At 68.3% G+C, this 24,775-nt stretch overlaps 2 protein-coding genes across 3 annotated transcripts in view; one reads left to right on the top strand and one right to left on the bottom strand.

Moving 5' to 3' along the window:
- Positions 1-3,442: 3,442 nt before the first annotated feature.
- The window catches only part of SND1 (staphylococcal nuclease and tudor domain containing 1), a 141,397-nt gene continuing 120,064 nt past the window's right edge, over positions 3,443-24,775 (bottom strand). For both annotated transcript variants that reach the window (XM_075509173.1, XM_075509238.1), the window contains 8 exons: positions 8,470-8,658; positions 7,590-7,731; positions 7,071-7,194; positions 6,882-6,951; positions 5,628-5,741; positions 5,338-5,541; positions 4,820-4,864; positions 3,443-3,803 (listed from right to left, as the gene is read on the bottom strand). In XM_075509173.1, coding sequence (XP_075365288.1) covers positions 3,738-3,803; positions 4,820-4,864; positions 5,338-5,541; positions 5,628-5,741; positions 6,882-6,951; positions 7,071-7,194; positions 7,590-7,731; positions 8,470-8,658 — 954 coding nt within the window. In that variant the 3' untranslated portion in view covers positions 3,443-3,737. The remainder of the gene's footprint in view (positions 3,804-4,819; positions 4,865-5,337; positions 5,542-5,627; positions 5,742-6,881; positions 6,952-7,070; positions 7,195-7,589; positions 7,732-8,469; positions 8,659-24,775) is intronic.
- Positions 17,110-20,898, top strand: LRRC4 (leucine rich repeat containing 4). The gene is given in 10 exon segments (XM_075509069.1): positions 17,110-17,416; positions 17,698-18,132; positions 18,135-18,233; positions 18,236-18,325; positions 18,328-18,411; positions 18,414-18,571; positions 18,573-18,698; positions 18,700-19,063; positions 19,066-19,242; positions 19,245-20,898. Coding segments are annotated over 9 exon segments (1,950 nt in total). The 5' UTR covers positions 17,110-17,416; positions 17,698-17,726; the 3' UTR covers positions 19,691-20,898.

Raw genomic sequence — 24,775 nt, 5'->3', positions numbered from 1 at the left:
GGGCGGGATGGGGGGGGGGACACGGGCGGTGATGGCACAGGGACCACCGGTGGGAACAGTCACTCTGCCGTGGGGGGACTGGTGTCCCCGGGCTGGGGACGCTGGGGACACTGGGGACACACAGTCCCCTGCCATGGAGGGCCCTGGTGTCCCCCGGCTGGTGGCACTGGGGACACTGGGGACACCAGTCCCCACAGTCCACACAGTCCCCTGCCATGGAGGGCCCTGGTGTCCCCCGACTGGTGGCACTGGGGACACTGGGGACACACAGTCCCCTGCCATGGAGGGCTCTGGTGTCCCCCGGCTGGGGACACTGGGGACACTGGGGACACACAGTGCCCTGCCATGGAGGGCTCTGATGTCCCCCGGCTGGTGACACTGGTGACACTGGGGACACACAGTCCCCTGCCATGGAGGGCTCTGGTGTCCCCCGGCTGGGGACACTGGGGACACTGGGGACACACAGTGCCCTGCCATGGAGGGCTCTGATGTCCCCCGGCTGGTGGCACTGGGGACACTGGGGACACACAGTGCCCTGCCATGGAGGGCTCTGATGTCCCCTGGCTGGTGGCACTGGTGGCACTGGGGACACACAGTCCCCTGCCATGGAGGGCCCTGGTGTCCCCCGGCTGGGGACACTGGGGACACTGGGGACACACAGTGCCCTGCCATGGAGGGCCCTGGTGTCCCCCGGCTGGTGGCACTGGGGACACTGGGGACACACAGTGCCCTGCCATGGAGGGCCCTGGTGTCCCCCGGCTGGTGACACTGTGCACATTGTCACCAGCCAAGGGGTGCTCCCTTCTTACCCGGGACCTTGGGGACAGGGAGGGACCCAAGGGACTGATCCTGCTCCCCTGGCCAGGCCACGCCGGGGGTCCCAGCCACCCCCCGTGACACCCACAGCGTCACCCATGGTGGCCGCAGTCCCCACTCTGTGACCGGGACATTAATTAGCAGCGGAGGTGACGAGCGCGGGCTCGGTCCCAGCGCCAGTGACGGTTTCAAGGTCAAGTGCCGGGGAGAGGACAGGGCGGCGCTGGGAAAAGCCACCGGCCACGCGGCCGTGCCGGGCCTGGGGGCTGCCTGCCCCCCACGGCCCCCGCCCGGCCCCGCCTGCCCCCCGGGACCAGCCCCATGGGGACAGGGACTCTGAGCGCGTCCCTTCGTGGCCCCGTGGCCACCCAGGCTGGGTGGAACCTCAGGGCAACCCCAGGGACCCTCAGGGACCCCCCTCCAGGGATGTCCCCTGGGGGGGGGGTGGTCCCAGATACCCCCAAAGGCCCCTTCCAGAGACATCCGAGTGCCCTCCGGAGAGCCCCGGGGACACCATGGGGTGACCCCCAAGGACCCCCCAGAGACCCCCAGGACCTCCAGTTACACCCCCGAGACCTCCAGGGACCCACCAAAGACCCCCAGGAACCCCCCCAGATAGAGACAGAGCCCTCCAGGGTCCCACCAAAGACCCCCAGGACCCCCCCCAGATACAGCCAGAGCCCTCCAGGGACCCACCAAAGACCCCCAGGACCCCCCCCAGATAGAGCCAGAGACCTCCAGGGACCCACCAAAGACCCCCAGGACCCCCCCCCCAGATAGAGCCAGAGCCCTCCAGGGTCCCACCAAAGACCCCCAGGACCCCCCCCAGATACAGCCAGAGCCCTCCAGGGACCCACCAAAGACCCCCAGGACCCCCCAGATACAGCCAGAGCCCTCCAGGGTCCCACCAAAGACCCCCAGGACCCCCCCCAGATAGAGCCAGAGCCCTCCAGGGTCCCACCAAAGACCCCCAGGACCCCCCCAGATGGGGGGGGGGAAGGAGCCACCCGTGTCCCAGGACCCCCTCCCCACTCCACCGCCGTGTCGGCAGCACCCCCGCCAGCTCTTCCTTTAATTACGATCGTTGGCTGGCGTTAATTATTGGAACTCGCCGCCCAGCGCGCTCCGCTGTGATTGTGTGCAAATTCAATTAGCGCAGCCCTGTAATTAGCTCCCCGGGAGGAAGGCGGCCAGCGGGGACGGGGTCCCTGCCAGCGGGCCTCGCCGGCACCGACCCCCCCGTCACCGTCATCGACCAACAGCGCCTCGCTGCCGGGGACGCCGGGGACAGCGGCCCCACCACGTAGACGCCCACGGGTGGCATCCACCGGTGGACGCCATGGCGGCGAGGGGACCGGGGACAAGCTTGGCGTCACTTGGGGCTTGGGGTGCCCGCGGGTGGGGAGGGCACGGGCACAGCCCCCCCCGTGGGAGCCAGGGGCACCCCACCACGCAGCGGGGTGCAGGCAGAGGCGGGAAGCCCATGGGGCTTTTCTGGGGGTGCTGCCGGCCCCCCGCCCCCTCGCCCGGCTCAGGCTGGGGGGGGCTGGGGTGCAGGGTGGGGTTGGGTTGAAGAGGTGGGGTCCAGGATTGGCACCCGGGGCCGAGGTTCAGGGTTGGGGTCCAGGATTGGGCTGCGGGGTTGAGGGCCATGACTGGGACTTGGGGTTCAGGTTCAGGGCCAGGGGCCACATTTGGGAGCTGGGGTTGGGGTCCAGGTTTGGGACTCAGGGTTGGGGTCCAGGGTTAATGACCACGTTTGGGATCCAGGGGGGAGGTCAACAATTGCAACCCAAGGACTGGGGGTGCAGGTTTGGGTCCCAGGGTTGAGCTCCATGGGTGGGACCTGTGGTTGGGACCTCAGGGTTGAGGTCCCAGGTTGGGGTCCTGAGTTGGGACCCAGGGTTGGGACCCAGGGTTGGGTCCCAGGGTTGAGGTCTGTGGATGGGACCTGTGGTTGGGACCTCAGGGTTGGGTCCCAGGGTTGAGGTCCATGGGTGGGACCAGCAGTTGGGTCCCAGGGTTGAGGCCCTGGGTTGGGGTCCCAGCTTGGGTCCAAGGGTTGAGGTCCATGGGTGGGACCTGTGGTTGGGACCTCAGGATTGGGGTCCAGGGTTGAGGTCCAGGGTTGGGGTCCAGGGTTGGGTGCCAGGGTTGAAGTCCATGGGTGGGACGTGCGGTTGGGACCTCAGGGTTGACGTCCCGGGTTGGGGTCCCGGCTTGGGACCTGGGGCTGCAGGGGGGGCTTGGACCGGACTCCGCACCGTCGCTGCTGTCCTGGGGAGGGGCAGCCCCACATCTCCCCCCACCACTCCTCCCCTTCCATCCAGGCACCTCATCCACCCCCTGGCCAGCACCCGGGGCTCAGCGGGGCAGGATGAGCCCACCCTGCTCCGGGGACAGCGTCGGGGCCCCACGGCTGCAGCCCCCCACGGCTGCAGCCCCCCACGGAGGACCCCCCCCCCACGGCAGGGAGGGGACGCCCGTGCCTGCAGCATCTCCCCCTTCCCAGGCGGTCCCAAGCCTTGGGGTGCAGTTTTGGTCCCCGGGGACGAGGTGACCCGGGGGTGGGGGGTCCGTGACACCAGCACGGAGGGGACCCCCCGGCAGGATGAGGCCACCGCACGCCGCTTGACTACGTTTATTGGGCCTCCGAAGCTTTAAATACAGGCCGGGGGGGCGGCGCTGGCTGCGGGCAGGACAGGGGGGGACAAATTCGGCCGTCAGTCGGACCGGGGCAGGGGGCTGGGGGGGCCGGGGCCGCCCCCCACCCCGGCATCCCCGGGGCACGGAGCTGCGGGCCCCCCCCTCGGCTGCCCCGGCCCCCCCGGGGGACGGGACGGGACGGGACGGGACGAGTTGGGGGGGGGGGGGACGTTAGTGTGGCGGCGGCGATGGGGACGCGGGCCCCGAAGCATCCCTTAGCGGCTGTAGCCGAACTCGTCTGCGTCGTCCGCCCGGAAATCCCCGTAGCGCCAGAGGTTGAGCTGCAAGAGAGGGCACGGGATGGGGCCGCATCCAGCATCGCCCCACAGACGGGGGGCTGCACCCAGCATCACCCCAGAGATGGGGGGTACCACATCCAGCATCACCCCGAGACAAGGGGGCTGCACCCAGCATCGCCCCACGGATGGGGGGTACCACATCCAGCATCACCCCGAGACAAGGGGGCTGCACCCAGCATCGCCCCACGGATGGGGGGTACCACATCCAGCATCACCCCGAGACAAGGGGGCTGCATTCAGCATCGCCCCACGGATGGGGGGCTGCACCCAGCATCGCCCCACAGATGGGGGGCTGTACCCAGCATCGCCCCATGGATGGGGGGCTGCACCCAGCATCGCCCCACGGATGGGGGGTACCACATCCAGCATCACCCTGAGACAAGGGGGCTGCATCCAGCATCGCCCCACGGACGGGGGGCTGCACCCAGCATCACCCCGAGACAAGGGGGCTGCATCCAGCATCGCCCCACGGACGGGGGGCTGCACCCAGCATCGCCCCACAGACGGGGGGCTGTACCCAGCATCACCCCACGGATGGGGGGCTGCACCCAGCATTGCCCCATGGATGGGGGGTACCACATCCAGCATCACCCCGAGACAAGGGGGCTGCATTCAGCATCGCCCCACGGATGGGGGGCTGCACCCAGCATTGCCCCACGGACGGGGGGCTGTACCCAGCATCGCCCCACGGATGGGGGGGCTGCACCCAGCATCACCCCAGAGATGGGGGGTACCACATCCAGCATCACCCCAAAGATGGGGGGGCTGCACCCAGCATCGCCCCACGGATGGGGGGGCTGCACCCAGCATCACCCCACAGATTGAGGGGGCTGCACCCAGCATCACCCCACAGATGAGGGGTACCACATCCAGCATCACCCCCGGAGATGGGGGGGCTGCACCCAGCATCACCCCAGCGATGGGGGGCTGCATCGGGCCCCCCGGCAGGCAATGGGGCCGCGCTCCCGCCCCGTCTCCCCCCCGCCCCCCGCACTCACCCGGGCGCTCTTGGCCGTCTCCTGGGCGTTCAGGTACTCGGTGATCTGGGGGGACAGAGGCCTGGGGTGAACCCGCGCCCCCTCCCCTCCCGGGGGGTTTGGGGGGGGTGCTGGGCCGTGCACCCCCAGGGACCCCCGGCAGGGTCTGCCCAGTCATAGTGCGTGGGGTGGGAAACCCACCCTGTCCCTCCGTGGCACCCCGACCTGCACCTTAGGGTGGCAGAGGGGGGTCCCCATCGAGGGCAGGGAGGTGAGACCCCCACCCAGCACGGCCCCAGGAGTCTGGGGCATCGGGGGGGGGGGGGGGGGTGGCCAGCGCTCGGGGTGGGGACACATCCCCGAGCCCCCGGGGAAGCCACCACCGCCACCGAGCCGGGATCGATGCGGCATCAGATGAGCCGGGGGATCGACTGCCGCTCGGCCGCCCGCAGGGCAGAGCCCACCCCACTGAAAACGGGGCAGGGACCCCCCCCCCCCCCCCCGCCATCGCCCCCCGCCCCCCACCCGGCAGCACCTACCACTTTCTGGAACTGCTTCTCCTTGCGCACCTCCACCATCACCAGCCCCTCCTTGACCAGCCCCAGCCCCACGTCGCTCTTGGAGTCGGCGAACTGGAGGGTGACGTGGGGACAACCCGGTCCCAGGTGCTCCACGTTGAGCAGGCACTGGGTGTTCTGGATGTCCCGCACCACGCTGTCCACCGCGTCCGCCCGCGCGTCGTCCTGCGGCACCGCACGGCGTGGGACCCCGCGGTCCCACCGGGGACCCGGAGCCCCCCCCCCCGACCCCCCGCCCACCCCATACTTACATCCTGGGGCACCTGGATGAAGGCGAACTTGTACTCGGTGGCTTGCGCCGGCAGGACGCGGGTGCTGAAGGCGGGCGGCAGAGCGGCCAGGCGCGTGGCGGGCAGCGTCTCCTTCTGCGGGGGCAGAGAGGGTGCTGGCGTTGGGAGGGCACCCAAGGGTGCTGGGCACCCCGTGATGGGCTCCTGGGCACTGGCATTGGGAGGGCACCCAAGGGTGGGCACCCAGTGGTGGGCACCACAGGATGGGCTCCTGGGCGCTGGGGTTCAGAGGGCACCCAAGGGTGCTGGGCACCCTGTGATGGGCTCCCAGGCGCTGGTGTTGGGAGGGCACCCAAGGGTGCTGGGCACCCCGTGATGGGCTCCTGGGGACTGGGAGGGCACCCAAGGGTGCTGGGCACGCCGTGATGGGCTCCTGGGCACTGGCATTGGGAGGGCACCCAAGGGTGCTGGGCACCCCGTGATGGCCTCCCGGGCGCTGGCGTTGGGAGGGCGCCCAAGGGTGCTGGGCACGCCGTGATGGGCTCCCAGGCGCTGGCGTTGGGAGGGCACCCAAGGGTGCTGGGCACCCTGTGATGGGTTCCCTGGTGCCGGCTGGAGGGAGGAAAACATCAGCGCCCAGCTGCAGGGATGGATGGGTGGACGGATGGACAGACAGATGGACAGACGGATGGATGGACAGACAGACAGATGGATGGATGGGTGGGTAGGTGGATGGACGGACAGACAGATGGATGGACGGATGGGTGGGTGGGTGGACAGATGGATGGATGGCCAGACAGACAGATGGACAGATGGATGGACGGACGTGATGGGTGGATGGGTGGACGGACGGATGGATGGCCAGACGGACGGACGGACGGATGGATGCATGGATGGATGGATGGATGGGTGGATGGGTGGGTGGGTGGACAGATGGATGGACAGACAGATGGATGGGTGGAGGGATGGATGGACGGACAGACGGATGGACGGATGGATGGACAGACGGAAGGATGGATGGATGGATGGATGGGTGGATGGGTGGACGGATGGATGGATGGACAGACGGATGGATGGACAGACAGATGGACGGACAGACGTATGGCTCTGCACCCTGAGACCCCCAGTCCCAGGGGCACGATCCTGCCCCTGCCCGGTGCTCGGCAGCTGGGGGACACAGCCAGCCCCCCCCTGCCCAGCACGGCTGGAGCCGGGGGGCTGCAGGTGGCACCCCAGGGTGCCCCCCACCCCCGCCCCGCCCCGGCGAGCACTCACATTGCCGTAGTCAATGTAGAAGATATGGACTTTGGCGGCCGACTCCACCTTCTCCACCCGGGCCCGGTACCTGGAGGGCAGGATGGGGGGCGATCACCCCAAAAACATACCTCAGCGTGGGGCAACACCGCCCCACGGCCCCGCGTTGGGGGGGGGGGGGGGGGGGGGGGGGCAGGACCCCCGCCTCACCATTCTCCGTCGACGAACTTGGCGATGCAGAAGTCTCCGCGGCGCGGGGCGTAGGAGCCCTCCACGGGCGGGTGGCTGCCCACCTCGGCGCGCATGTTCTCCATCAGCTTCTCCAGCTGGGCGCCTGCGGAGGGGCCGCATCCAGCACCCGCCTCCGGCCACCCCCACGGCTCCCCCCCGACGCGTGGGTTTTCGGGGCTGCCCACCAAAACCGAGCATCCTCATCCCACCGAAATAAGGCCCCCCCCCCCCCCCAGCGGTGCTTGGGGACTGGGGGGGTGTCCCTCGGGAGCTGCACGCCCTCCGAGTGGGGACCCACGCAGGGACCGCGGTGGCACGGGCGTGGCCGGGACCTGGTGGTGGTGGGGGATTCGGAGCCGGTGCTGTGCCAGGCTGGGGGTGCAGGGACGAGCCCCCCCATCCCCATCCGTGTCCCTTAAAGCAGCCAAATGGCATTGCAGGGGGGTGGGGGTGGTGACACCCAGCGGGTGCGGGGGGACCCCAGCCACGTCCCCGTACCCGTCTCCACGTCCTGCACGTAGAAGTGGAGATCGTCCGTGATCTCCGTCACGAAGACGGGCTTGTAGTTGGCCGTGCGCTCCTTCTCCTCCAGCACCGGCACCACCTCCTCCACCGGGGCCTCCTCGTAGTGGGACCACACCTGGGATTGAGCGGGGGACACGTTGGCCCGGGGACCCCGTGGTCACGCTTGATGCCACCGGCAAGCGACCAGGACCGGAGCGGGGATGACGGCTGTGCCGGTACCCAGCAACTGGAGAATCCCTGGTCTCCAGCACCGTGGATCTCACGTGCCTTGGGGTGGGGACATCCCTCGGGGTGGGGACATCTCTTGGCGTGGGGACATCCCTCAGGGTGAGGCCATTCCTTGGGGTGGGGACATCTCTTGGCATGGGGACATCCCTTGGGGTGGGGACATCCCTTGGGGTGGGGACATCTCTTGGCGTGGGGACATCTCTTGGCAAAGGGACATCCCTTGGGGTGAGGACATCCCTTGAGGTGGGGACATCTCTTGGCAAAGGGACATCCCTTGGGGTGAGGACATCCCTTGAGGTGGGGACATCTCTTGGCATGGGGACATCCCTTGGGGTGGGGACATCTCTTGGCATAGGGACATCCCTTGGGGTGGGGACATCTCTTGGGGAGAGGACATCTCTTGGCATGGGGACATCCCTTGGGGTGGGGAAATCCCTTGGGGCAGGGACATCTCTTGGGGAGAGGACATCCATTGGCATGGGGACATCCCTTGGGGTGGGGACATCCATTGAGGTAAAGATACCCCCTGGTGTGGGGACATCCCTTGGGGTGGGGACATCTCTTGGCATGGGCACATCCTCTGGGGTGGGCACATCCCTTGAGGACGGTCCTGCCCCGCGCTCACCTTCTCCTTCTTCTGCTTGGCGGCCTCCTCGGCGGCCAGCAGCGCCTTGTAGTAGGGGCTGCGCTCGGCGGTGAAGTGGACCTTGGAGAGGGCGTGCTCCACCAGGGCCACCGACAGGTTGAGGCCCTCGATGTGCAGCCAGCCGATGAAGTTCCCCGCCTTGTCCATGCTCTCCACCTCCACCTCCACCTGCGGGCACCCGGCGGGGAGGGCTGTGGGCTCTCTGCACCCTCAGCGGTGGGCAGGGTCCCGCCACGCGCCCCTCCCGCCCCCACACATGCCCGCCCAGCCGCCGCCCTGACCCCGAGCGCTCATCTTCACCTCGGCTGCTCCAGGCTTCATCGAGCGATAAAATGAAGGGCTGGACACGATGGAGTTGGACCGGGTGGGTGCCCGGCCAAAAGCCACCCCAGCACGGGGTCTGGCAGGAAGGGTCCCCCCTGCTCTGCTCCCTGGCACCCAGCTCTGCCCCTTGGCACCCAGCTCTGCTCCATGGGCACCCAACTCTGCTCCACGGCACCCAGCTCTGCTCCACGGCACCCAACTCTGCCCCTTGGCACCCAACTCTGCTCCACGGCACCCAGCTCTGCTCCATGGCACCCAACTCTGCTCCACGGCACCCAACTCTGCCCCTTGGCACCCAGCTCTGCCCCTTGGCACCCAACTCTGCTCCACGGCACCCAGCTCTGCTCCACAGCACCCAGCTCTGCTCCATGGCACCCAGCTCTGCTCCATGGCACCCAACTCTGCCCCTTGGCACCCAGCTCTGCTCCCTGGCACCCAGCTCTGCTCCCTGGCACCCAACTCTGCTCCACGGCACCCAGCTCTGCTCCATGGCACCCAGCTCTGCTCCACGGCACCCAACTCTGCCCCTTGGCACCCAGCTCTGCTCCATGGCACCCAACTCTGCCCCTTGGCACCCAACTCTGCTCCCTGGCACCCAGCTCTACTCCCTGGCACCCAGCTCTGCTCCATGGGCACCCAGCTCTGCCCCTTGGCACCCAACTCTGCCCCTTGGCACCCAGCTCTGCCCCTTGGCACCCAGCTCTGCTCCACGGCACCCAGCTCTGCTCCATGGCACCCAACTCTGCCCCTTGGCACCCAACTCTGCTCCCTGGCACCCAACTCTGCTCCCAGCAATGCCCAGGGAAGGGACCCAGCAAGGGACGAGGGCGGGAGCACGCCCCCCTCTGCGTCTTGAGCTCCCTGCCCGCTCCCTGCCTGCACCCGGGAGCGCAGGCAGAGCCCGGAGCCACGCGGGGCCGGGCCGGGCCCGAAAGGGGGCTGCCGGGGTGGGAGGAGGCGAGCCCCGCCGCGAGGGACCCGGTGGGGCTGCACCTCCTGCCCCGCGTCGCCTGTGCAGGCAGCTCCTGCCTGCTGCGCCCACGGCTGGCAAAGGCCCCGGCGCGCCCCGCGTGGGAATCGGCGCCGGTCGGGGCGCAGGAGCATCCCCGGGGGTGCCAGGAGCCCCGCGCCCCCAGCCCGGCTCTGCCGGAGCACCCGCACTCTGGCGGGGAGGCGGCTCTGCCCGTGCCCCGGCTCTGCCTGCACCCTGGCTCTGCCTGCACCCCAGCTCTGCCTGCGCCCCGTCCTGCGGCCTCTGCCTGCCAAGGGAAGGGCCCGGCGCTCACATGGCACCCAGAGTAAACCGGAGTGTGCAAACCCCAGTGTGCCAACCGGAGTGTGCAAACCAGAGTGTGCAAACCGGAGTGTGCCAACCGGAGTGTGCCAACCAGAGTGTGCCAACCAGAGTGTGCCAACCGGAGAGAAAACTGAAGTGTGCAAACCAGAGTGCGCAAACTGGAGTGTGCAAATCAGAGAGCAAACCGGAGTGTGCAAACCGGAGTGTGCAAACTGAAGTGTGCAAACTGGAGTGTGCCAACCGGAGTGTGCAAACCAGAGTGTGCCAACCGGAGAGAAAACTGAAGTGTGCAAACCAGAGTGCGCAAACTGGAGTGTGCAAATCAGAGAGCAAACCGGAGTGTGCAAACCGGAGTGTGCAAACTGAAGTGTGCAAACTGGAGTGTGCAAACTGGAGTGTGCCAACCAGAGTGTGCCAACCGGAGTGTGCAAACTGAAGTGTGCAAACCGAAGTGTGCAAACCGGAGTGTGCAAACCGGAGTGTGCAAACCAGAGAGCAAACCAGAGTGCGCAAACCGGAGAGAAAACTGAAGTGTGCAAGCCAGAGTGTGCAAACCGGAGTGTGCAAACCGGAGCGTGCAAACCAGAGAGAGTAAACCGGAGTGTGCAAACCAGTGAGAGCAAACGAGTGTGCAAGCCGGCCGCCGCCGGCAGCCTGCAGCCCTGCCCCGGCGCAGAGCCGCCTGCCTGGCACCCCACGTGCCCTGCACACCCCTGGGCACCCCCGTGCACCTTGCACACCCCCGTGTACCCCTTGCACCCTTGCACCCCACGTGCCCTGCACACCCCTGGGCACCCCGGGCACCCTGCACACCCCCGTGCACCCCATATATCCTGTGCACCCCGCACACCCGCGTGCGCATCACCCCGCAGCCCGCCGCCACAGCCCCCACGACCGCCGGGGTCCCTCCCCCGCCTCCTCGTTGCCTGGGACAGCGTCCCCAAACTCAGGGACAAGGCCCGGGACCTCTGCAGACCGTCCCGCTCTGAGCTGGGGACGGGTGAGGACCCCCCGAGACCCCCGCGCCTCCCTTCCCGGCAGCTCCGGAGGGGCTGAGCCGGGGCCGGCTCCAGACCACCGCGGCGGCACAGCCGGTGTCCCCACCACCCCGTGACAAACCCACCGGCTCCCCTTTCCCAGCGGCACCCGTTACCGCCTCAGCAGCTCTGCCGGGGCCGGCAACCTCCTCCGTTAATCCCGTAACGGGAGTGAAAGCCCCAAACCAAATGGATTTGCAAAATAACGCTGCTGGCGAAGCGCGTGGCGTCGGCTGGCGCCTCACACGGCACAGGGTGTGCGGGTAACGGGGGGCTGCGTGGGGAGGGGGGGTACGGACAATGCCAAGCCCCCCATCGCGGTCCCCGGGCAGCCATCGCACCCCTCCGACACCAAAGCCAGCACAGCCGGGGACGGCTGGGGACATAGGTGTCACCCTGGCTGGGGACAAGCTTGGCGTCCCCCGGAGCTCCCTCTGGTCCCCAACCCGGGGGCTTGCCACCCCACGGCGCTTTGGGGGTGGGCAGGCAGGAGATGCCGTGCAGGCAGGAGACACTGTGCAGGCAGGAGTTTCCACGCAGGCAGGAGATGCCGTGCAGGCAGGAGATGCTGTGCAGGCAGGAGATGCCGTGCAGGCAGGAGATGCCGTGCAGGCAGGAGATGCCGTGCAGGCAGGAGACACCGGGCAGGCAGGAGACACCATGCAGGCAGGAGATGCCGTGCAGGCAGGAGATGCTGTGCAGGCAGGAGATGCCGTGCAGGCAGGAGACGCTGTGCAGGCAGGAGATGCCGTGCAGGCAGGAGACACCGGGCAGGCAGGAGACACCATGCAGGCAGGAGATGCCGTGCAGGCAGACGCTGTGCAGGCAGGAGATGCTGCAGATGGAGCCCATGGGAGCAGCCGTGCCCAGCGCCCCGGCGCAGCATCCGAACCCTGCGCAGGGTGGGGGTCCGCCTGCCTCCCACCCCAGCCCCACACGGCTGCAAAGAGCTGAGCCCCGGCACGAGGAGCACCCCAAAAAGGTCACCCCCGGGGTGGGGGGCTGGGGGCCGGCCAAGCCCCGGAGCTTCTGCGCACATAAAGCCCCTTTGAGAGCATCCGCGGGGCGGCAGCGAGCCAAGGCTCCCCGCACGCGCCCGGCATGCCGATCGCCCGCCTGCCGCCGCCGCTGCCGCCGAGGAAGAGGAGGGAGCCCGGAGCCCCCGGAGCATCCTCCCTCCGGGGGGGTCACAGCCCTCCGGCTGTGCCACGCTGTGCCCGAGGGGGCTGTGCCCGATCCCCCAACCACGGCGGCTCCCGCCTGGGCTCCCGGGCGAGCAGGGCTGTTCCCAGCAGCTCAGAAATTTGTTTGCCTGGTACCGTGGGTGGGTGATGGGTGCCAGCGCGGGCAGAGCACCCCACCCTGGGGAGAGCACCCCACCCTGGGGAGAGCACCCCACCCCGGGGCGAGAATCTCGCCCTGGGGAGAGCATCCCAGCCCGGGCAGGGTACGTGCCGTGCCCCCAGGCTGCGGCGTGCCCGGGGCCGTAGCACCCGGTCCGTAACGCCCGGAGCAAGGCTCTGTCGCGGCCTCTGGCACGAAGCTGCATTTCCATCTAGCGGCAGCCGGACCGAACGGCAGCGGGACGCGGTGCAGCCAGTGCGGCACCGCACGCCTCGGCCCCGGCCAAACTCGACCCCCGGGCAGCCCCTTCCCAAACCTCCCCCGTGCCGGGCCAGCGCGGCCGTAAGCGCAGCTGCCCACGGCGCGCCCTGCGCCGGCAGAGCCGGGGCGCCCACGGGCGCACGCAGCGCGTGCCCCAGCTCCCACACGCAGGTCGAACACGCGTGCACGAACGCACGCGCTCCAGCAAAGCACAAGCGACCACGTGCCCTGCACACGCAGCATCTCCCGCCAGCATGCTGGGGAGCTGCACCCCGCTGCCCGCTCCGGCGAGCACCGACCCCCAGTACCGCGGCACCGCGAAGTCTCCCGGCGCTGCACCGACCTCCGCTCCGTCACCCGGAGCACCGGCGCTTCGCCGGCCGCGTCCCTCCGCCATCAATCCCTCGTCGGGGGCCGGTGGCTAATTGCAACCGCCTGGCTGGCAGCCGCACACCCGGAGCTGCAGCGGGGCCGGCGGCCAGCTGGTGAGCGACGGTGGGTGCGCGGCTCGGCACCGCGGCACTGCCGGGCATGGGCGAAGGGTCGTCATCTTCCCGCAGCCCCTTCCAGTCGCCGGAGCTGCAGCCCAGGACGGTGTTTGGCTGGCGGCCGGTGCGGCCACCGGGATGGCACACACCGGTGCCGGGTGCACGGCAGAGGCACCGGCCACGCCGCTCCCCACCGGGGACGGAGGAGGGAGAGGCGAGGTTTGGGCCGAGCGGGAGACGGATGGGCCCTTGCGCTGCTTTACGGGTGCCGCGTTGCAATAATTTAATTACCCTGCCGTAGCCTTCTGCGTGGTTAATTGCGTTTGGCTCCGCCGGCGCTGCCGGACATGGAGCTGTTTTCCCATCCCGAAGCTCATCAATCCTGCCCTAACCTCTCCCCGTTGCTTCAAAAAGCCTCGCAGCACCCCTCTTCCCTTCCACCGCGCGGGCCCCGGCGCTGCCAGCATGCCGCGGGGCACGATGAGGCCCCGGGTCACCCGCTGGCCCCAGGGGTGCTCGTGCCGCCTCCGGCCGGGCTGATCCCCAGGGAGCAGCACCCCACGCACGCGTGGTGGGACCCCCACAACGCCGCGGGGTGACGCTCCGGTGGCAAAGGCGTCCCTGTCCCCTGTGCCACCCCCCCCACCCCCCCCCCCCCGCAGCGGGGTGACCGGCGAGGGGACGAGCGGGACGTTAATGGAATCGCGGTAAGGACGGGACACGACCGCTGCTCTCTGCCGCGGGGGACGGGGGACATGGGGGACCCACCCGTGGGGTACACGGGGCCATCAGCACCCGGGGGACGTCGCTACCACGCCTGGCAGTGGGGACCGCTGGGGGGGGGTGCGTGCAGTAGGGATGTGCCACCAACTTGGGGACAGTGACCCCACCTGGGGCCTGGCACCCTGCGGGAGCAAGGACAGGAGAGCGTCCTGGGGTGCCACGGGGTGCTGTCATGCAGGGTGTCCCCAAGGGGCCCCCCCTGAGCACCCACCGGCCCCACAGAGGTGCCCAGCCGGCTGCGGGCACCCAACCGGCCCTTGGGTGACAGCTTCAAGTGCCACCGGTGGGCACAGGGGAGCAGGGGGCCTGGGGGGGTGACGGGCCCATTAGGGGGCTGTGCCGGGACCCAAATCCCTGCGCCTCCTCCCAAACCGAGCTTCCCACCGGAGCTGCGTCCCTGACCCCCCCCCCCCCCCGTGACTCCTGGGGGGGCCCCAGGGCAGGACAAGGTCCCTGCCAGGCTGTGCCGGGCCCCCTCCCCGTCCTCGCCCCACGCAGCCCCCGGTTTGGGGGCTCCCGGGGGGGTCCCAGCCCCGCTCCGTGGCACAGCGGGTGCCGTTGGCACGTCCCCGTCCCGGGACCCCCCCCCCGGTCCCACCCCGCTTCATCCCGACACGGGGGTGGGGGCCCCACAGACGCCGAAATCCTGCGTGGGGTCCCCAGGGACGCCCACCCAGCAGGGACGGCGGGGTGCAGGCGTGGCTTCGATCGGACACCAGAGAATCCACACCAAATTGGGGGGGGGTGGATGTGTTAATCCCCCCCCCAAAGAAACAAGCTCCCAGGTTTCCCCCCATCGCCTCACCCCGCACCCCCCCGCAGCGTGCCCACCCCCGGCACCTCCTCGCCGCCGGTCTGGGGGGCTGGGGCACCCCCCACCCGGGACCCCAGGGACCCCCAACTCAGGGGGCACGTGAGCCCCCCGCGGCGCTGCCGGTGGCCCCGCGGTCCCCGCGTCCCGCCGGGACGCATCCCGCCCGGTGCGGCGGCCCGCGGGGGGGAGCCCCGCTGGGTGCCGCACTGGGGCAGCCCCCGGCCCCCCGCCCGCGTCCTCGTTCTCTTCGATTAATTAAAACTCGGGCGAGGCTCCTCCGGAGCGGCCACCCGGGGCCCCGCTGCCGCTCGGGACGCTTCGGTGCTGCCGGCGAAACCCCGGGTCACCAGCAGCGAAAGAGGGGTGCAGAACGGCGCGGGGCGGGGGGCCAGGCTCCGCGGTGGGGGGCACAGCCCCCCGGCAGCTCCCCCAGGTCCTGCTCCGTCTCCCCCCGCCCGCATCCCAGCGACGACGCGCACCGGGGTGCCGCTCACCTCACCGCATCGTGGCAGGGTGCCGGCACCCACGGGACCCCGGGGGTGCTGGCGTTCGCCTCCCGCAGTCCCAGGGGCTCGCCAGCCGGACGGCACGACTTATCCACCTGCACCGGGCCACCCCCGCCGCCGCCGGCGGTGGCCAAGGCGGCGGCGGCGGAGGCAGGACACCCAGGCGCACCCCCCAGCCCGTACCCCAAAAAGCAGGCAGCCCCCACGCGCCCATCGCCCCAGCACCGCGCCCACTCCCCAGCCCGCGGCGGAGCTGGACGCGCTGCAGAGCCGGGCTCGTCCTCTCCACCGGTGTCCCAGCTTGTGTCAGGTCTCAGCCCGGACCCCGCTGGTGGGGGGGGGGGGGGCTGCGCCCGGGGGTCCGCGGAGCCCTGCTCACTTGGGCACCGGATCCTGCGCTGCGTGGGGGGGGGTGCGGGGGGTGCGGGGGGGGGTGGGGGCCGCCAGCCACGGACGGAGCCGAGACCCCCCCATCACCTTAAAGCTGCCGAGCTGCTCCGGTTGCGCCGTGCCGCCTGCGTCCGTCCGTCCGTCCGTCCGTCCGTCCTCACCCCGCGCTGCCCTCCTCCGGGGGGGTCAGGGCCGCCTGGCCCCGGCTCGGGGGGGGGGGGCTGCGCTGAGACCCTCCCCCCCTCCTCCCCCCCTCCTCCCCCCCCCCCCCCCCCATATCCCCAGCGCGGTCCCCCGGAGCCGGGCTGCGGGCAGGGAGGAGGAGGAGGAGGAGGAGGAGGAGGAGGAGGAGGAGGGAGGAGGAAGAGGGAGGAGGAAGCCCATCCCGCATCTTCCTCCCAGAGCGGCGAGACCGAAAATAGCTCCCGGCCGCCGCACCGGCTGAAGCGGGGCCGGTGGGGCCCCTCCGGAGCGTGGTGGGCGGCGGGGGGGGGGGGGGGGGAGGGGGAAGGCGGCGGCGGCGGCGGCGGGGGGGGGGGGCGCGGGGGGCGGCGGGGGGTGTCGGGGCGCGGGCGAGGCCGGCGGGGCTCGGCGTCCCCCGCTGCTGCCGGGCTCCCACCGCGATGCGTCAGCAATCCATCCGCGCTCCCACTGAAGGACAAAAGGATGAGCGAGCCGCCTGCGCGGCTGCCGCCCGCACCGCCCGCGCCGCCCGCGCCGCCCGCCGCCGCGCCGGGGCTCGCCGGGGCCCGCACGCCCGCTAGGACCGGAGGATGCCCGCCGGCCCCGGGGCCGCCGCCACCGCCACCGCACTGCGCGGGCGGCCCGGCCGCTGAAGGCGACGGGCGGGGACGCGGGGACGGAGAGGCGGGAGGGCGGACGGGACCCCCCGAGCGGAGCCGCCGCCCGCCGCGCCGGGGCTCGGCCCCCGCCGACGGCCCCCCCCCCCCCCCCCCCCCCCGGGGCCCGGGCCTGCCCCCCCCCCTCCCCCCCGCCGGGGGCTTTCCCCCCCTGCCGGGGGCTTTTCGCTAGTTATTTATTTATTTTCCTGCCTTCCCGGAGCCGTTGTTTTCGGGTTTTTATTCTGCATCTTCTTTATTTTCTAATTTTTTTTTTCCTTTTTAATTTTTCTTTTTTAATTCCTCTTTTTTCATTTTCCTTTTTTAAATTTCCCCTCTTCAAATTTTTCCCTTTTTTAATTTTTCCTTTTTTATTTTTCTGGTTTTAATTTTTCGTCCTTCTTTTTTCATTTTTCTTTTTTCTTTTTTCATTTATTTTTTATTTTTTCATTTCTATTTTTTTCATTTTTTCATTTTTTCATTTTTTTTCGTTTTTCCTTTTCCAATTTTTATTTTTTTTCAATTTTTACCCCCCCCCCCCCGATTCCTCCACCCCCCCGACGCCGTTCCCCGCGGGCGGGGGCCGCCATGCCGGGCCGGCCGGGCCGGCCGGGGCGGCCCCACGGGCGGAGGTGCGAGGCGCGGGCAGCGACGGCGGCGGGGCTCGCCGCGGCGGGGGGCTGCCGGGCCCCCGCTTAGCCGGGCCGCCCCCCCCCCTGCACCGCAGCCTCCAGGAGCCATTTTGTCTTTTTTTTTCCCGGAGCCGGCCCCCCCCGCCCCGGCCCCGCTCCCCCCTTGCTCGGCGCCGAGCACCCCGGAGCGGCCCCCCCGCCCCTTCCCCAGGTAGGTACGGCTGGAGAGCGGGGCTCGGCGGGAGGGAGGGCGCCTCTTTCCTCCCCCCACCCCCCCGGCACCTCTTGTCGCCTTTTTTTTTTTTTTTTTTTTTGGCTAAATTGTCATTTTTCCTTACACCCCCCCCTCCGCCCTTCCGCGGCCCCCCCCGCCCCCCCCCCCCCCCCGGCACCACGACCCCCCCCCCCTCCGGCCAGCCGGGCCCAGCTTGTCGGAGCCGGGAGAGGGGGGGGGCCCTGAGCCAGTTCTCCTTTTCACGCCGACATCCCCAGACGATGGTGAATGATGAACGTGCCACATCATGAAGCTCTTGTGGCAGGTAACTGTGCACCACCACCGCCGCCGCCGCGCCTGGAGAGCTGCCCTGGTCTCCTACCTGACGGTACACGCGTGGATCCTATACGTTGCCGCCGCCTCCCCCGGACCCCAGAGCTGCCCCTCCGTTTGCTCCTGCAGTAACCAGTTCAGCAAGGTGGTCTGCACCCGTCGCGGCCTCGCCGAGGTCCCCCCCGGGATCCCCTCCAACACCCGGTATCTCAACCTCATGGAGAACAACATCCAGATGATCCAGGCGGACACTTTCCGCCACCTGCATCACCTGGAGGTCCTGCAGTTGGGCAGGAACGCCATCCGGCAGATCGAGGTGGGGGCTTTCAACGGGCTGGCCAGCCTCAACACCCTGGAGCTCTTTGACAACTGGTTGACCGTCATCCCAGCGGGGCCTTCGAGTACCTCTCCAAGCTGCGGGAGCTGTGGTTGAGGAACAACCCCATCGAGAGCATCCCCTCGTACGCCTTCAACCGGGTGCCCTCCTCATGCGCCTGGACCTGGGCGAGCTGAAGAAGCTGGAGTACATCTCCGAGGGGGCTTTCGAGGGGTTGTACAACCTCAAGTACCTGAACCTGGGATGTGCAACATTAAGGACATGCCCAACCTGACGCCCTTGGTGGGACTGGAGGAGCTGGAGATGTCGGGCAATAACTTCCCGAGATCAAACCGGGCTCCTTCCACGGGCTCAAGTCCCTCAAAAAGCTCTGGATTATGAACTCGCAGATCAACCTGATCGAGCGGAACGCCTTCGACGACCTGACGGCGCTGGTGGAGCTCAACCTGGCCCACAACAACCTCTCCTCCCTGCCCCACGACCCTCTTCGCCCCGCTGCGGTACCTGGTGGAGCTCCACCTGCACCACAACCCCTGGGACTGCGACTGCGACATCCTCTGGCTGTCGTGGTGGTTGCGGGAGTACATCCCCACCAACTCCACCTGCTGCGGGGCGCTGCCATGCCCCCCTGCACATGCGGGGCAGGTTCCTGGTGGAGGTGGACCAGACCTCCTTCCAGTGCTCGGCGCCCTTCATCATGGACGCCCCCATGGACCTCAACATCTCCGAGGGGCGGGTGGCCGAGCTCAAGTGTCGAACTCCTTCCATGTCCTCCGTTAGGTGGTTGCTGCCTAACGGGACGGTCCTGAGCCACGCGTCCAGCCACCCGCGCATCTCCGTCCTCAACGACGGCACCTTGAACTTCTCCCACGTCTTGTTGACGGACACCGGGGTTTACACCTGCATGGTGACCAACGTGGCGGGGAACTCCAATGCCTCGGCCTACCTCAACGTGAGCACGGCCGAGCTCAACACCTCAACTACAGCTTCTTCACCACCGTCACGGTGGAGACCACCGAGATCTCCCCGGAGGACATCTCCCCCAAGTTCACCAAGCCCGTGCCCACCACGTCGACGGGCTACCAGCCGGCGTACACCACCACCACCACCGTCCTGGTCCAGACCACGCGGACGCCCAAGCAGGTGGCGGTACCACCGCCGACTCCGGCGACAAGATGCAGACCAGCCTGGACGAGGTGATGAAGACCACCAAGATCATCATCGGTTGCTTCGTGGCGGTGACGCTCCTGGCCGCGGCCATGCTCATCGTCTTCTACAAACTCCGCAAGCGACACCAGCAACGCAGCACCGTGACGGCCGCCCGCACGGTCGAGATCATCCAGGTGGACGAGGACATCCCGCCGGCGGCGACGGCGGCGGCGACCACCGCGGCGGCTCCCGCCGGCGTATCAGGTGAGGGGGCAGTCGTGCTGCCCGCCATTCATGACCACATTAACTACAACACCTACAAACCGGCACACGGGGCCCACTGGACAGAGAACAGCTTGGGGAACTCTCTGCACCCCCCCGGGACCACCCTCTCTGAACCCTATATAATTCAGACCCACACCAAGGAGAAAGTACAGGAAACCCAGATATGACTTTTTTTTTTTTTTTTTTTTTGGGGGGGGGGGGGGGGCTTTTTCTCCCCCCCCCCCCCCCCCCGCCCAGAAATTACAAATGCAATAGAATGCACAAACCCAGAACAAAACCCAACAAAAAAAAAAAAGGAAAAAAAAAATAGACAGCAACTTTTGTACAGAGCGGGGGAGAGACTTTTTTTCTTGTACATGCTTATATATTAAATCTATGGGCTGATAAGAGAAGCAGATTATATTAAAATTTAAAAAAACAAACCCAACAACCACAAAGAAACTATTTTCTAACTCGCAAGTTCTATTTAAAAAGAGGAGAGGAGAGGAAAAAAAAAAAAGAAAAAAAAATTTGCCAATTTGCAGAAACCGGAGCGGCGGCGGCGGCGGCAGCGGCAGGGCCCCGTGCGCGGTGCAGCGCGGTGCAGCGCGGTGCAGCGCGGCGCGGGGAGACGCCGTAGCGGGGAGCGCAGAGAGAAGCCCGGCGGGGTGGGGTGGGGTGGGGTGGGATGGGATGGGGGGGCAGGATGCGGCCGGACCCCCGTCCCACGGCGCTGCCCTGGCCGCGTGCTGCCTTCACCGGCCACGCCGGCTTCAAACCGGAGCAGGGAGCGGGACGGCGGTCCGAGCCGCCGTGCTGTGCCAAAATCTTCCAAAAGCAATAAAGAAATGAATTTTGGTTTTTTGGGGAGGGGGGGTGGGGGGGTGGGGTGCAGCCTGTGGGCCGGGGATGGACATCTGCAATGTATTAAAGCAAAAAATCAGCAAAAACCCAAGAAAAGGGGGGAAAAAAGACCCCAGGCAGGTGGGGGCTGGGCGTGCGGGGGGGGGCGGTGGCGATGGGGAGGGGGGCGAGGAGCGGGTGCCCCCCGCTCTGCTCCCGTGCCCCCTTTCCCACTGCACCACATCCTGCAGGCCCGGCGTGCGCTGCCGCACCGGGCACCGGCACCGGTGTGTGCCGCCGGCACAGGGCTAAGGCTCCTGGGGGGCTGGGGGGGCCCCCGCCCGGAGACCTGACGTATGATTGTAGACCCACCTTCAGCAGCACGCTGCGATTTTTAGTCCTTTTTTTTTTTTGGGGGGGTGGGGGTGGGTATTTTTTCCCCCACCCCCCCCCTTCCCTTCCCCGGGTGGGGGCGAGGATGGGGACACCGCCCCCACCCCCCCAAGCCCACCCCAAGGGCTGCTCGTGGAATGGGGGGGGGGGGGGGGGGGGGGGAGCAGGAGAAATTAAGGGCTCGGGGGGGCTCAGCCCGGCGATGGGAGGGGGCCGGGGGGGGCCACCAGCATCGGAGGTGGCTACCGGGGGGGTCCCGGCGGGACGGCAAGTGCCTCGTGGGGGTCCCGAGGGGCTGGGGGGTTCTGGGGGGGGGGGCAAGGGCAGGGTCAGGCAGTGTGGGGGGGTCCTCCCTGGCTGCTCGGGCACTGGAACTACTTTAATTTCTTATTTTAGCTTTAAAAAAATTACCGGAGGGTGTCAAATCTGAATTAAAACTGAAGCGGGGGGGGGGGAATTTGGGGCGGGGGGGGCGAATAAAGGCGGGAAGGAGACGCGGAAGTTATATCTATATCTATATCTCTCTATATAAACGCCAGAACGATCTGACTGTACTCTGAGAAACAAACAAACAAACAAGGAAAAAAAAAAAAAAACCAAGTGTATTTTTGTATTTTAATAAATATTGTTCAAAATTTGTAATGCCGTGTCCCTGAGGGGTTAAGCCGGCGGGTTGCGGGGGGCTGCTGCCGTGTCCCCCCCCGGCAGCCGGCGGCCTGAAAGGGTTTCTGTTGCCGCTTTTTTGTCTTCCCAGCAGTAAAAAGCCTCCAAAAAATCGCGGAGGGGAAGCGGGGGAGGAAAATGGAGGGAGGAGGCGGGGGGCACCGCGCGGGGGGCTGCCCCGAATCGGGGGGCAAAATGTGCTGGGGGTTGGGGAGCGGGGGGGGGGGGGGGGAAGCATCGCCGGCTTTGTGCCCCCCAGCTCCAGCATCCAGCTGGGCACCCAAGCGTGCGCACGCCGGGACCCCCGGCATCACCAGCTTTCGGGCAACCGCCGCGGCGGGCGCCCGGTGAGATGCCGGTGTGTCCCCCAGTGTGGGACCCCCCCGGCTGGGGCGCACGGGACGGCCCCCCCCCCGTCCTCCGCAGGGGTTGCTTGTGGGGGGCCGGGGCCCGTTACCCCTCTGATTTATGGGTTCCCCGGCTGGAAAATCTTAATTCGCCATTAAAGGAGGGAGCGGGCGCAGAGGAGAGGGAGGATAAAGCCGGGAATGAATCATCCGCAGCGGGTCCCGGCTGCCCGCGCTCCAAGATGGTCGGGCAGGGAAGGGGGATGGAGGCCAACCCCAGCACCGCGGCGGGGACGCCGGGACCCCCGACTCTGCGGGGACACGGGGACCCCCCGGTGCCAGCGGCGGGGGACATGGGGCGCCCTGGGTGCTGGTGGTGGGGACATGGGGACCCCCGGGAGCAGCGGGGTCCCCGAGGTGCCACCTCCGTCCCGGCTCTTGCGGCGGTGCGGGGTGACGGTGCCCGCCGGCAGCTCCGGGGCCACCCTCGTGCTGACCCCGCGGCCGCGGGCTGCCTTCGGCATCGGGGATGGAGCAGGGTCCCCCGGGGACCCCATCACCCAGCCCGGGATGGCGAGGGGAGGAGACCCCCCCGGCACCCGGCTTCACCGGCTCCCGTGCCGGGACGAAACCATCGTGCAGTGCCCAGCCGCCGCAGAGCTGTCGCGGTTATCGCGTCGGGAGTTTAACGTTGGGATTTTAGGGTGGGATTTTTTTTTTTTTTTAGGCTTTTTTGGTGAAATCCGGGAAGGTTTCTATCAAAACATATGTCTGGTTTTCTCTTTATTACCGGCTTTTATCGCTCCGGCTGATCTGCGAATGCAAACACCGCTCCCCTTCTTCCTCATGTCGGCCTGAGCTCCCCCACCCAGCCCCGGCTTTGCTGGGGGGCCTTCCTCCCCGCCGGCACCTCCGCACTCCTCCTCCCCGCACCAGCCTCCGCCGGGCCCAGCCGGGCAAACGTCCCATTCAAACCTTTAATTCGGCGGCAAGGCAGGAGGGGATGGGGTTGAAGCGACATATTGATTTTCTTTAAGCACTTAGCTTTAATTTTAGCCTGAAATTAGAGCACCCGAGTAAATCGTATTCCCGCCGCCATAAAAAAATGGCTGGGGGGGAGCTCGGGGGGGGGGGGGGCTCTGCAGCGGGCACGGAGGGGCTGCGGGCGGCCAGGGGACAGCGGGGCAAGGGGCTGCGGCGTGACGGGGGCTGCGGCGTCAGCGGCGCAAGGGGCTGCGGTGCGACGGGCTGGAGGGGCTGCAGCGCGAGCAGCGCGAGAGGTTGCGATGCGGTGGCTGGAGGGCTTGCAGGGGGCTCAGGGGCTGCAGAGCCATCGGGGGGCTGGAGAGCGAGCGGGGGGGGGGGGGCTGCAGCGCGATCAGGGGTGTTGCAGCGCGATCAGTGCCAGGGGCCGCAGCGCGAGCGGAGGGGCTGCAGCGCGAGGAGAGGGGCTGCAGAGCCACGGGGGCTGCAGCGCGCTCAGCGCGAGGGGTTGCGACGCGATGGGACGGAGGGCTGCAGCGCGAGCGGCGTAAGGGGCTGCAGCGCGAGCAGCGTAAGGGGCTGCAGTGATTGCAGGGGGAGCGGGGGCTGCGGCGTGAGCAGAGGGGGTTGCGAGGTGATCGGCGTCAGGGGCTGCAACGCAATCAGGGGGCTGCAGCGTTATCGAGGGCTTGCAGCGGGCTCGGGGGGCTGCAGCGTGATGGGATGGAGGGGCTGCGGCATCCTTGGGGGGCTGCGGCATCCTTGGGGGGCTGCAGCGTGATGGGATGGAGGGGCTGCGGCATCCTTGGGGGGCTGCAGCGGGCTCGGGGGGCTGCAGCGTGATGGGATGGAGGGGCTGCAGCGGGCTCGGGGGGCTGCAGCGGGCTCGGGGGAGGCCGGGGCAGCGCTGGAAGTGCCACAGCACCGGAGCCGGCCGATCCTTGCTCCCAGGGCTGGGAAACTTTCCTGCCTCAATCTCCCACTGTCTCTGCGGGCAGGGGGCTGGCAGCGCAGGCAGGGGGCCGGGGCTGCGGGCAGGGGGCTGGGAGCAGGGGGCCAGGGCTGCAGGGACGGAGCGGCACGGGGGGGGGGGGAAGCCAGCACTGCCGGGCGAGGGACAGATGGACGTCCAGCCATACGGACGAGGGCGGGTGGGTATTTGCAGGCAGCCCCGTGCCATCGCCTTCGTCACCGGCTTCGCAGAGCCATGCGAAAACCGGAGCGACAGGAATATAAAAGCCTTTCATTGGCGGCTCCGGCGGCAATGCCAGGCACGGGCCCCCCCTCGCACACACGCCATCCACCCGCCGCCCACCCCCTGCGCTTTTTTTGGGGGGGGACAGGAGATTTCAGCTGCCAGAGATGCTTTGCCGCTCGCTGCCGACAGCCAGCCCGGCCGGCAAGGGCACGCTGGCCCTCAGCGCAGGCAGCAGCGGGCAGGGTCGCGGGTGCCCCGCGCCGAACCCCGCCGGTGCCCGGGTACCCCCTGCGAACCGCCCCATGGCTGCCCCACGGCGGGTTCCCCATCCCGGGGGGTTTAACGAGGGGAGCGGGGGCCACGCGGCAGCTGCAGCATCCCGTGATTAAAACCTATAGGCTTGTTAAGGATAATTTCTATGGCAACCTCCCCGGCGGGGACCGGCACGTGCCAGCGGGTGCCGGTGACTCTGCCAGCGCCCCGAGAGCCGGATGGGGCACCCCACGGCGCATCCCTGGCACCGCTGCGGCCGGGGGTCCCCACCGGCCCCCCGCTCCCCCAGCCAGGGTGGGTACAGGGATGGGGTGCTCAGCCGGTGTGGGGGGACGGTGCCCCGGTGCCGGGGCCTTTTCTTTCCCCGCCTGCACACGGCAACGGCGGGTTTCGGCAAGAGCGGCTCGGTAATTAGCCGCCGTGCTTGGGAAAAGGCAAATATTTACTAAATAAGAATATGCACTTTCAGGAAAAAAGCAAATGTCACAGCAGCCGCCGCGAAACCCCCGCGGCGGTGGGACCGGAGGGGGGATGCTCCCGCGCCCGCTCCGGCGGCTGCGGCTGGGGGGGGC

This window comes from Mycteria americana, chromosome 1 (genome assembly GCF_035582795.1).
Source record: "Mycteria americana isolate JAX WOST 10 ecotype Jacksonville Zoo and Gardens chromosome 1, USCA_MyAme_1.0, whole genome shotgun sequence".
NCBI lineage: Eukaryota > Metazoa > Chordata > Aves > Ciconiiformes > Ciconiidae > Mycteria > Mycteria americana.
The sequence above is the reverse complement of the archived record's forward strand: the minus strand, read 5'-3'. Positions and strand labels throughout refer to the sequence as shown.